We start from the raw sequence: 13,384 nt of genomic DNA on the forward strand, positions 1-13,384 counted from the left end.
AAACTTCAAGGATAAATTCAGTATTTTTCACATAGAAGTTAATTCTTTACAATCAAGGTATATATTAATTTACCACATGAAATAACATTCTAAAGTGAAGCATGTTTATAAGTATTAAAAAATAACTAGCCTGCTCTTGCGTTTTATGATGGAGATGTTAGGTACCGGGATCCCTATATAAAAAAAGCACTTAAACTTACAGAATGCAGTAGTGCCTCATACTTTAAAATATTCTAACTTCAAACATTCCAGAGTTTGAATGCTAAATTCAAGAGAAATATGATCTGGTGTTCAAATAATGCTTCTATGTTTAAACTGCAGCGGTGGGTTGGCACCCTGCCCGGGATTGGTTCCTGCCTTGTGCCCTGTGTTGTCTGGGATTGGCTCTAGCAGACCCCCGTGACCCTATGTTCGGATTCCGCGGGTTGGAAAATGGATGGATGGATGTTTAAACTGTGCATGCAGTGAAAAAAAATGCAACAGAAGGCGCTTACGCAGCAAACGTAAACGTTATCTGTTGTGTACAATGTAGTACACCAGGTTCTTGGCATACAGACATAATCATGTTCATTCAAGTTTTAACTTATTATTTAGGGCATGTAATTGTGTTATTTGCATCTTAAATTATGTGTATTTTCTGTTTAAATTTATCGAAATAGGTATTGTTTAGGATCTGGGAATGGATTTACTTACTTTCCATTATTTCTAATGGGGTAAACATATTCGGACTTTGAACAATTCAGGGTTCAAACAGCCTCCTGAAACGAATTAAGTTCGAAGTGCAAGGCACCACTGTATTTACATTTTTTAAGTCAAAAATGTTATCATGTACTGATCACTGTCTTGAATTTGTAAACACACTGTAAAACAACATATTCATGTCATTTTAAAAAAGCAAAAAGCAAAACATTGTTGAGAGATTCATCCATTTTAAAAGAAGACCAGCTGTAAGCTTCACTTTGCTGCTCGTCTTCCTCAGTAGCAACCTTTCAGGGCCAGGGCATGGATTCACCTCAGAAAGTCATTTCCTAGCTCTGTTATTGACATTATTTAATGCTGATGCCCAAATGTAAATTGTTGTCTGTTTTGTAGACAACTAGACAATAATAACTGAAAATATCACACAATCATTGACATTCTTTCACTATACTCGTATGTCATTATTTCACAAAGATATTGCCTGCTACTGCTGGCTGGAATGATAATGTGTACATGTGCTTAGGTGGTCTTCTGAGAGTAATATTAAGCATTCACGTTGCATGCAATCAAGTGACAAAAACTGTACAGAAATTATAGAAATACATGTAGTTTTAATCAGATGGAAGTTTAGTAAATATAGTACAGATGTTTTAGCATAGGCAGAATGGTAGTGCAGAGCTGTCATTCTTGCCTCACAGTGACTGGTTCTGCGAGGAGTTTGCATGTTCTATGTATTTATAGAATGACTGGAATCAGTGAGTGTCCTAAGCAAGAGTGGCTCATCTTCTTCTTCTTCTTTCAACTGCTCCTCATGTGTTAAAAAATTTAATAATTGGTTTTGCCGTGGTTCAATCAGTTTCACTGTGGTTGAGCTCTACCGCACAAGCTGCCTTTTCACTTTCTGAGTGTTTTTGTTTAGCACCTCCCCAACCATAACCTATGGTCTACGGGGGAGGAGCGAAAGTTCAAACATCAAAAATTTTGATCTCCGGTTTTTGACGGATCTTGACATTTTTGGCTCCCCTGATACCAAAAATATTGTGTGTCTGTGTGTGCATCTGTGTGTTACAGTTTCTTGAGGACGATCTAGAGCTAAAATGGCTGGACAGAAAAATAGCAAACTCGAAACTTAAGCCTGTTATGAGATGACGATGTGCTGATTAGTTTTTGAGCAGAATTGTGCAAGAGAAAGAGGTATGCTAGAGAAACCCTCAAACACCGTAATTGTTCATGTCAATTGCTATTGTAATGACCTACTTTATGATCAGAAAGATCAGCATCAGTGTGGTAAATAATTAACAAAATGTTATAGAATAGTTTGGGTACCTAGGTTCCTAGGGCACAAAGCCTACTGATGCTTACATTCAATTTTTTTTATTGTACCTGTGCACAACAAGCCACAGTAAAGTGCAACATGCAGTTGGCTTAGCACTTTCGAAAATCTAATTTTAATAAAAATCTGATGCATTGTAATCAGTACAGTTGAATCCAGAGTAATCAGTTCAGTTTAGATTTAGTATTATGTATAAAATATAATGAAACTGTTATGTGTGCTCTTCTCCACGACACACTGCCAATTGGCATGAACCTTGCACCACAGGCTATGTAAAATAACAATACAGAATGTAATAGGTGAAAAGTAAAAATAAATCATATGATTTCAGTATGCATCTCTCTGCAGTTACAAACCATGGTAGAACGTAACCGCTGAAAAAAGAGAATGGCAGAAGGAAGCAAAAGTAGGATAATAAGAAAAATCCAGATTGGTGAATTTCAGAATGCAAGCTCCACAGAGAAAGTACAGAGAAGACCAGTGGCTTTGCTGATGCACAGAGTGGGCTTTGCTGATATACAAGAATGCATTGTGTGCTGATATCATCCCTGTTAGTGGACTGTAAAGGAAAAGATCAAGCAGCACATGTCTAGAACAGGATTATTAATAAATGCTCAACATGGGCTCAAACAAGGATGGTTATGTTTCACCATTATGCTGGAATTCTGTGAGGAAGCAACAGCACCTCCCTGTGACCCTGTTCTGGGCTAAGCTGTTTAGAAAATGTCAGACTGAAAAATATTTTGTCACATTATACCTTTCAAAAACTGTGCAAACTCCAGGCAGAAGTTTTGCTGTCAAAATCACTAGAAAACGTGTCATCATGCACAGCACAGAATTTTGGATTTGGATTTTTTAAAGTCAGCTTCAGGACTATTTCTGGTTCGCTGAACCGAACAGTAAATATTTACTTTGCTTTGAATGGAACTACTAATGCACTTCAGGGTTCCCCCATGGCTGCAGTTTAAATTCTTGATTTATGCTTTTTAGGTTTACTTTTGAGTCTTTAATTAATGTTACTCTTATTCATTATTTTCTGTATTCCCTGTGCCTGGGTTATGTTCCACGTGTGGTGTAGGTGGTCCCCCAAAACGTGGGGCCATCTGTCCATCATGGCACAGTACTAGCCTCAGCCCTATAAAGACAGGGGAAACCCACAGTTCCTTGCATTTCATCTGATGATGCCTGGGAGTGGTGAGTTTCTGCATTGTCATTTTCTGTGCTTTTTGTGAATTTCGGAATGGTTAACCTATGCTTTATTTATGTTTACATTTGCTGGATTTGCATTTGGGACTGGTTTGCCTTTTACTTCCTTCCCTTTGCAATCATTGCCTGCTGTGCCTCTTATGCTCTTCGGAAGCTGTACTGTATAATTGAGCTTTTTTGAAAATAAATCTTTCATTTATAAAGATTTAATATCTTGATGGTTGCTGATGTAAGAGTAGTACTGAACACGAAACTGAATATCATTTTGAGGAAATTCTAATTTTTCCTTTTATTGTCATAAACCAATTATGACATGTTATTTGTAATTCACTAGTGCATAACATTCTGGAACAGTTCATTTTTCACTAGCACTCTGGTACCTTTATGGAAGGCTACTACATCTAGTGTGCTACTGTTTCCCATAGAATGGGTACATCCCAGAGAAAGCCCTTAAAAATCTATGTGAGGCTAAGGGTACTATTGTTTTTATATCACAACTGTGCATGCTGCACTGGGAATTCTATTGAGATTAAATTATTTACAGTAGTCAGAATGCAAATTATGCCATTGGATTTAGAATAACTCTTCTACAAAGTACATCATAACAGAAGGGAATTAAGCTGATTTTTTGAGATGTACAGCCTGACATCAAAACGCGACCTTTGTATAATTTTCAGTTTGTGCACTTTTCCCACCAAAGTTAAATAAATAAATAGAGTGTGTGCTAAGCCACTGTTATAAACATCTTGATAGTCAATGTGTGTATAGCAAAGCAAAGCAAAGCAAGGCAAGTTTATTTATAAAGCACATTTCATATCATTAGGAAATTCAAAGTGCTTTACATAATAAATTTAAAATACAATAAAAAGACACAACCAAATGATAATTTAGAAAGACAGTAAAATGTCAGAAAGTTAAAAAAAACACATAAAACTAAGCAAATAAAATAATGAGACAGCAGAATTATAATTCAGTAACACAACTGGAAGCCAATGTGGTGATCTTAATATTGGAGTAATGTATTCTCTTTTCTTAATTTTGGTAAGCATCCTGGCAGCAGCATTCTGAAAAAACTGCAATTTTGTAAGAGTCTTTTTAGGAAGACCTGAGAAAAGGGCATTGCATTAATCTACTCTGCTGAAAATAAAGGCCTGGTCTGTTTTTGACATCAAACCTCTGATTTTAGAAATGTTTTTGTTGATAGAATGTAGTGAGAAGTTAAGCAACTAGACTAGAAAGATTATAATATGAAAGCTTTCAAGGCAACTCTGGCAAGATGATTACATCCATAATGGCTAACATGGAACAACACCCTAGTACTACAGTTGATACAATGCATATTTAGTTACTGCTTTAATATTCTTACTGAAGCTACGTACCCCAAGATTTTTGACTTGGTTTTCAGCCTTTAGTGCCTTGGACTCTATAAGAAGCAATTTTAAGTCTTTCTTGTTTATTGCCAAATAGTATAAATTTGGTATTATCTTTGCTTAATTGAAGGAAATTTTGTTGCATCCAGATGTTATTTAGCTGTAGGCAATCACACAGTGAATCAACAGAAGTGAAATCATTTGGAGAAAGAGGCAAATTGAATTGCACTAGATTATTGTCATTGCACAAGTACAACGAAATTGGATGCCATCCCATCAGCGTAAAACAGCAAGAAATTATAACACTACAACAACATACAAATATGAAGATTTATAAAAGAGATTCTAAAAGTAGAAAAGAAAAACAATCATCATATTACACAAGACATTTTTCACATTCTGCTGGCATTTATTGCATAATTTGTTCCCTTTAAAGATTCACTGTATGAGCATTATTTATTTCAGTCATGGCTTTTGGGTAAAAGCTATTTTTTAGTCTATTCATCTGTGTTTTTTTGTCTTGAAATGTCTGCCTGAAGGCAGCAGTTCAAACAGAGAGAGGGTGGGATGGATCTTTAATTTTGACCATTTTCTACTTGATAATTGCGGTTCAAAGACTTTGCAATAAATACTACACTGCGGAAGACCATATGCAGCTTAATTCAGTCTAGAAAGTTCTATAAGTGATTACTGGTTCTAACAATATAGCACACATCTGTATGATCAGTATGGTAAACATTTTTTTAGTCATTTTTTTAACTATATTTCAGTAGCCACTTAGTTAACCCTTCGAGTATGTTTCAATTCAATTAGATGTTTGGAGTTAAACTGACAACTTTATGCTGACATTTTATTGGATTTCAATAAGGAAACATAGCAGTCATGGAAAAGGCTGCAGTAAAACCAAGTATTCACAAACCCCTCACAGCAGAACCCCACCCCCATTCTTCCCAAAACTGCTCTGTAAATGACAGGACTTTTGACCAGTGAATAAGGGGATTCTTTAACTCTTTAACAGAAAAACTCAGTCCCAAGGGAATTGTGTTTACTTTTTATGATGGATGCTGATTTTTGTGGAAGTTATTTTATTAAAAAATGAATGTGATTTTTGCATGTTGTGAGCAAATGACTGAATAACTGACATATGAATTATGCAACATGAGTAACATGAGATTTATGAAACACAAGTAACATGAGATTTTGTTTTCACCATATATATTTTCATATCATCTGACATTGTACAGCATTGGTTACCATTGGCTTGTAATATATTGCAAACTATTTTATCTTCATTAGCGATTAAAACATGAGATTAGAATTTTTTATCAGCCACCACTACAAAACACATGGAGAGTGCAACATATTAAAAATATTATTTTTGGATGGTGTTCCTTTAAATATGCTGTGGCATTCAAATGGTATTCAGCAGATATTCAGATATCAAATAAATACAGTACAAAGAAAACATTTCACACTGTATTACAGTATCACCAACAGACTGTAGTTATCACAATAGGATCCATAGATTCAGTACATGCTGCAAATGCTGACACTATGACTTGCCGTGTCGAGAGGTTTACTTACCTCGGCAGTGATATTCAGTGTTTCTGGTAACTCTTGCTATGAAGCCAGTAGACAGACTGAGAGAGCATGGGGGTCATGATGTCACAGTTTTGCTATATGGCTACGAGACATGGACGTTATGCAGTGACCCGAGACAAAGACTGGACTCCTTCGGTACTGTGTCTCTTTGGAGTATCCTTGGGTATTGTTGGTTTGATTTTTTGTCGACTGAGCCGTTGCTCATGGAATCCTAACTGAAGCATATTACTTGCATTGTGTGGGAGCGTCTGGCACCACGGCTATGTGGCGCGATTCCCCAAGGGTGATTCAGCTCGCAGGATCCTCATTGCTGAGGACCTGAGTGGTTAGACAAAGCCAAGGGGATGCCCACATAACACCTGGCTGTGGCAGACAGAGGGTCATTTCCGGAGGGTGGGACTGGACCTCGTGCCTGCCAGGGTGGCATTGCCAACCAGGATCCTGAGCTGTTTCGTCGCATGGTGGGTGCGGCAACGTGCTCTACCAGTGCATGCTCCCCAACCTGACCTGACATATCTGTAAAGTGTAGAACCTGTATTGTGTAAATGCCCTAGTCTGACAGCTATTTGTAAGTTGTGGAAAGCACCATGTTTAATTATAACAGTCATATAAGAGTCACAGTTACTTAAATCACGTATGCTGCCATTTCTAATGTTTTGCTGAACAACAGCTTAACCGCTTTAATATGTTTGCATGCTATGTACAGTTCAGTAGATCAGCTAAAGTAAGATAATCACTTTTTTGAATAAACAGACAAATTGCAACAAAAGGAATGCACAGCTAAAAACGTGTACACTGAGTGTACCTTAAGCTTTAAAAACATTTTTTTTCTTCTCTAATTTTTTAACCAATCTGCTTGTTTTTAATATAACTTTAATGTCTTTGTGACATTGTTACAATTGCTGTGGACAATTCAATTACTACTCCCATAACCGCCTGCAGGTCTTTTCTGCACAATTTTTAAATTAATTTACTTCTGATACAAGTCGTTTTGTTGATATTCAAGTAACACTTACTTGTTGAAGGAGTTGGTCCTGGTAATCCAGGTGGTCCTGGGGGCCCAGGAGGTCCAGTTAAACCAGTACTTCCAGGGCTTCCAGGTAATGAAATTCCAGGAGGACCTTCGTCTCCCTTCAGGCCTCTCTCACCAGGATATCCTGGCTGTCCTGGATCACCAAGAATAGGCAAACCTGTGTGTCAAACCAAAAACAATACCTTATTTAAAGCATTAATTCAATTAGAAGAGAATTATAAATTTCCAGGTATATCTCCACAAGACATAATGGACACAACAATTTGTTCTCATACTATACTTTTACATATAGTACTAATCATGCTATTAAATATAATAAAAATAAATATTATTAGTTATATAACACAAAATATATAGACATAAAAAAATGTAAAAACACTTGAAAAACTGTAGCAAGCTTTAAAAAAACCCAGTCTTAATGAGAACAAAGAAAGATGGAAATGGTAAGAGAAAAACACGGTGCCAAACAATTAAAATGTGTAATAATATCTCATAGGTAATGCATCATTTCATAGATCTCTGAGAGTAGGTGTTAATTTCTAGTCTGTACAAGAACTCTGCTATGAAATCAAAGTAAATAATCCATTTAATCTAGCCTCAAATTAATACATGCAAAATTTTTTGCATTATTTTAGAAGGAAGAAAGTTACAGTATAATTTAAAAAATAAACTTTTTACAAGAGTGCTGATAAAAGAGTTTCAAGCAAAACGTGAAACTCTAAAATAGACACACCTGCTGAAAACAAAATGGATACATTGTAGAAACAAAAATATAACTGTAAAAAATACATAATTGCTATAGACAAAAGGTTATAGTCAAATAAAGTTAACACTAAGTCTTCCAAAAACAAAAATGAGTTAAAAAATATATTGCAAGAGTACAAAATGTTTAGAGTTTCCTAATTTGCAACAGTTATCCCTAGCTAAACAAATAATAGACAAGTGTTCAATTTTTCCATTTATGTTAGTCTGGTTTAGAAGAAGACATTATACCTCCCAGCATTCTAATTAGATATTAAAATGGTAGGAAGTGTCAGTGAAAGGAAGAAATAATAAATAATACAACATTGAAACTGAGGAATATTTTACATATTTGTGAAACCTGAAACCAAGTGCAACATTATATTTCTTGACAGCCAAATAATACTGAAACTACAGCAAGTCAATAAAGACTATAGAAGTAGCTTAGGACAAATGGATGGTTTTCATTAAGGCCTTTGTGTTCTTTTTTTCAGTCATTGTGGAAGTGACTGTGATTTTGAACTGTTCTGCCCAGAGGTGAATTAAGGCTGGCCAAAAGGGATGAAGAAAATGGACCGGAAGATGAATGTTAGTCAAGAAAACAGTAAGAAAACTGAAACCAGAGAGTTAATTTAACAATCATTGAAAACCAAAAGGTTAGGCAAAATGTATAGTTAAAAGATAAGCGTAAAAAGTCAAAAGCCAGAGATCTTTAACTTAATTAATATGTATGCATTAGAGGGAATTGGAAACCACAATCTTGGACATTGCAGAACACATGGTATTGCCTAACAAAGCTTTGCAATTGGTAATGACATAATTTGAGGTAATGTCTGGTGCCCTTAGCAAATCAACAAAAAGCTGACACCATAAAATAGCAAACATAATATTAAAAAAAAAACACATGAATGACAGCAAAATGTGTCATGAATGCAATTATAATAATCCATATTGAGGTGAAAAACTTAATACAAAAAAATTAAATCATCAGAAAATATGAATACATGATGCAAAAAATCGAACTGTTATGATTCTGCATAGTTATTGTTATAAAACATTATTGATTTCAGTTATAGATAAAAATAATTTTTTACGGGTGCTGTCATGTTGAGTTGATATAATTACGATGTGGAGTTGGTGTCTGCAAAGTGTGTCTCCAGAACCACTGAAATCAACATAGCTGAAACAATATAAACGCAATGCATCAGACACATCATTATCCAGGTTTGCTAATATGCAAATAAAAAACAACCTATGTGAAATACATACTTTTGCTATTTCTGACTTTCTGGTTCCTGACTATGATTTTCTTAACTATGATTTTCTGATTAACAGTTTGGATTAGATGAAAGATATGACAGCTTTTTTGGTTTTGATTCTTTGCTTGTTTAAGTCTTGTACACTTAATTCTTCTAAAATAACATCAAGTCTAGCACTGAAGTTTCCTACAGTTGTACTGCCCACACACAGTACTTGGCAACATATTCCATGTGTCTATGGTTCTCTGTGTGAAGAAAAGCTTCATCATGTTTGTGCAAAATTTACTCTTTACAAGTTTCCAACTGTGCCCCCGTGTTCTAGTTGAACTCATTTTAAAGTACCCACTGTACTAATTCAATTCATAATTGTAAACACTTCAGTCATGTCAGTTCTTGATCTCTCTTTGCTAAAACTGAAAAGGATCAGCTGTTTTGATCTTTCCTCATAACGCATCCCATACTGTCCTGGAATCGGCTTAGTTCCTCTTCTCTGGTCTTTTTCTAGCACTGCTATGTTATTGTAGTCTGAAGACCAAAACTGTACACAGTACTCCACATGAGGTCTAATCAGTGCATTAAAAGCTTGAACGTGTCCTTTTTTGACTTGTACTCCACACTTAGGACTACTGTATATAGTCTAATATTCTGCTAGCCTTCTTAATGGCTTCTGAACACTGCCTGGAAGTTGATAGTTACAAGTCCACTGTGTTTTCTAAATCCTTCACATAAGGTGTACTTTCGATTTTCAGCTTTCCCATTGTGCATTCAAAGCTAACATTTTTACTTCCTATACGTTATACTTTACATTTACTTACATTAAATTTCAACTGCTCCAAACCTGTCCAAGCCTGTATGCTTTCCAAGTCTCTCTGTAATGATTCAATGGATTCTAGATTATCTGCCAATCCACCTAGTTTGGTATTATGGAAGAAATACCCCGAGGAAGACAGGAATAGTTCAACCAATTAGATTTTTATGCAGTCTCAGATGAGTACATGGATTCTACGTTGCAAGGCAGAAAAGCAAAGTTCCATTTTTCGATCGGCTTTTTATATTTTCTTCTTCCTCCCCCTTCCCCTTATTTATAAAAAAAAAGATAATATCATTTACTTAAGCATTTTATTTTATTACACTAATGGGCCATCTGTTCTTATTTTTTTTCACTTGTCAGATAGAACCTAAAGAAGGAAAGGTCATCTTTCCTGTGTCAAATAGATGTGTTCCTGAAGAAACTGGAAATTGTCCTAGATCAGCTTATTGCAACCTGTCTTATGACAGGCGCCTGTATGAATAACCTGCCGTTACAGCAAAACAGCTCTGTCAGCTATTAACCCTAAGTAGCTTGCAAGCAGTTAATTTTTCTTTCACAGTATCATTTGCCGACTTACTCATCTTATTATTTATAATCCGGAGTAGCCCTAGCAACTGACCCCTGAAAGACTCCAATTTTAGGCAAGGTTCCTTGCACTATAATCCTTCGCTTTCTATGTTTTAGGCAATTCTTCACCCAACTACACACTACATCTTGAACTCCCACATTTTTAGTTTAATGCCCAACCTATCATGTCATATCTTATTAAACTCTTTTTGAAAGTTAAGATAAATAATATTGTATGCATAACTTTGATAGTATCTTTTTATTGCTTTCTCATATAATTCTTGCTTGTTAGTAAAAAACAGCCTCCCTTGTCTGCGCCTATGCTGACTGTTTAGTAAACTCCTGTTGTTGCGATGAGTTTCTCAATCTTTCCTTTATTAATTTATTCCATTAACTTACCTGTAATGTATGTAAAGCTTACTGACCTATAGTTGTTTGGATCTACCCAGTCACCCTTTTCATATAATGGCATAAATTTGCCATTTTTCACACCTTTGGAATTTCTCTAGTGCGCCATGACTTCCTAAAAATATGCATTAAGAGTTTAAATATGTATGCACTAACCTCCTGAAGCACTCAATGATACATACAATCTGGTTCTGGTGATTTGTTTGATTTTAGACTATTTAATCTAAGCAGTACATCTCCTTCTACGATTTCCATTCTTAGTAGTTCATGTTACTGCTAGGATGTTATACATTTCCTCACATGTAAGACTTCAGAAAAATGTGAGTTTAGAGCATCTGCTATTTCACTGGCTATATGTTTTAATACCCTTTCATTATTCCTGATACAGTTTGCCTCCACCTTGACTGTTCTTTTACTATTAAAATACTGAAAGAATCTGTTTTGGTCATCTTTCACCTTATCTGCTATGTTCCTCTCAAACTGCCTTTTAGCTTTCCCCATATCCTTCTTGATGGTGGCTCTCATGCTCTTACATGCCCTATAATTTGCATTGGAGTCTTATACACCTTATTACAGCTGTTTTGTCCTTTGTAGCTTCCTTTTCTACCCGTTAGTAACAAATTGTGGATTTTTTTTCATTTCCTACTAATTTCAGATTTTGGGAGGAACCTATTGGGATTAATAAAGTATCCATCTATCTATCTATCTATCTATCTATCTATCTATCTATCTATCTATCTATCTATCTATCTATCTATCTATCTATCTATCTATCTATTATGCAATATGTAAAGCATTTTTTAACTATTCATCTTCTGTCTCCACACTTAAAAGCTTATCCTAGTCCATCGCCCTTCGACTAAGATGTAACTCATTATCCAACTGAAGAAGAGATACATTTAAAAGATACATGGTAACCCCCTCCTAAAAAATGTGTAACCACCTATATTATACTTATTGCCATTTTTGTTATTTAGTCAGGTTTCTGTTATTGTTGCAATATCATAATTATGCTCAGCTACATACAACTCCATCTCACTTGTTTTATTTTTGATACTTCTAGAATTAAGACATTTAAAAGTTATTTTTAATGTGTTATTCATTTCTCTTTTGCACATAGACTTTGGGTTAGAATTTACATTACTATGCATTTTTACTTTTATACTATTGTTTGTTCTATCATATATAGTTCTAAACCTTTAAATGTAACCCATGACAGCAAATAGGGTCCTCATTTGTTCCATAAGGAGTCTCTTGGACTGGTGTGTAGCACAAGTAGACATCAGAGAACACTAACTTCTCAGTTCTACTCCTCAACCTGGCACCTAACTCTTCAAATTTGGATTACAGAACTGACAGACTACCCTCACGTATGACATTTTTTCCAACATGCACAATGACAACTGGATCCCTTCCAGGGAGGTCTCCCACCAATGCACCTGGAAGGCAACAAATCATGAGAGACTCTCTGTATCTGGAATAGGCCAGTGCTTCAGTCCCCCTAATTACTGAGTGCCTCACTATTACAACATCTCTTTGCCTGGGGACTGGTTTTGAGGTGGCCTACTGGAGCTTCTCATGCTTGTGTAACATCTCAAAATCTTCAGAGACACTGTCTACCTCTGCAAGGACCTAAAAACTGTCTGACACTTCCAACTCTGGTGCTGAAGCCCTCTCCCACCTCTCTCTACCTCTCTGGTCCGGAGTTTCTTCCAGCACCACTTTAAGGGTGAACACTATCTCTCTAAAGGACACTTTGGCCAGGTCTGCCAATTCTCTACTACAATGCAGGCCAGTCAACTCCTCCTCCAGTTCAGCAACCCTGAGCTTGAGGTGCTGGTTCAGCTGGAATCTCCTGCAGACTCTTGACAGAAGACTGGCTTCTTCACAACATCCTCCAAAAGGTCCAACATCCAACAGGATGTAGATTGCACAGGCATCATTATTAAAATTTGGCTTTGGATTACTAAAACAACCCAACCTTTTTTACATAATGTAACTGATACATCTTAAATTATTAAACTAACAAAATTAATAAACTGCAAAATTAAAACAATTATTTTACTCCTTCTAGCCACTTAATCAGTTGTAATACTCTCCACCTTTCTTTGAAGTTAACTTGTTTTCCTAACTTGCCCTTTTCTTATTACTTCCTTTTTGTGGTGCTAACTTGCTTTCACCTCATAAACTCCTCCTTACTAATGAACCCTTACACTGTCACCCTATTATTTGCTGGATCACTAAGAACTGTTCTATCCAGTAAAATTTTGTACACTACTCCTTCTTACTAAGAAGACTCACTTACCAAATATTGGTCACTAGTTACTTACTTATTTAGTTTGTCTGTTTTTATGG

General features: G+C 35.8%; 1 protein-coding gene across 1 annotated transcript in view; it reads right to left on the bottom strand.

Annotated features, from left to right (window-relative positions):
- col4a5 (collagen, type IV, alpha 5 (Alport syndrome)) overlaps window positions 1–13,384 on the bottom strand; it is a 456,319-nt gene that overhangs the window by 249,949 nt on the left and 192,986 nt on the right. Inside the window, exon 21 of the mRNA XM_028815432.2 lies at window positions 7,227–7,400. Coding sequence (XP_028671265.2) covers window positions 7,227–7,400 — 174 coding nt within the window. The remainder of the gene's footprint in view (window positions 1–7,226; window positions 7,401–13,384) is intronic.

The sequence above is a fragment of the Erpetoichthys calabaricus genome, chromosome 12 (genome assembly GCF_900747795.2).
Source record: "Erpetoichthys calabaricus chromosome 12, fErpCal1.3, whole genome shotgun sequence".
Lineage (NCBI taxonomy): Eukaryota > Metazoa > Chordata > Cladistia > Polypteriformes > Polypteridae > Erpetoichthys > Erpetoichthys calabaricus.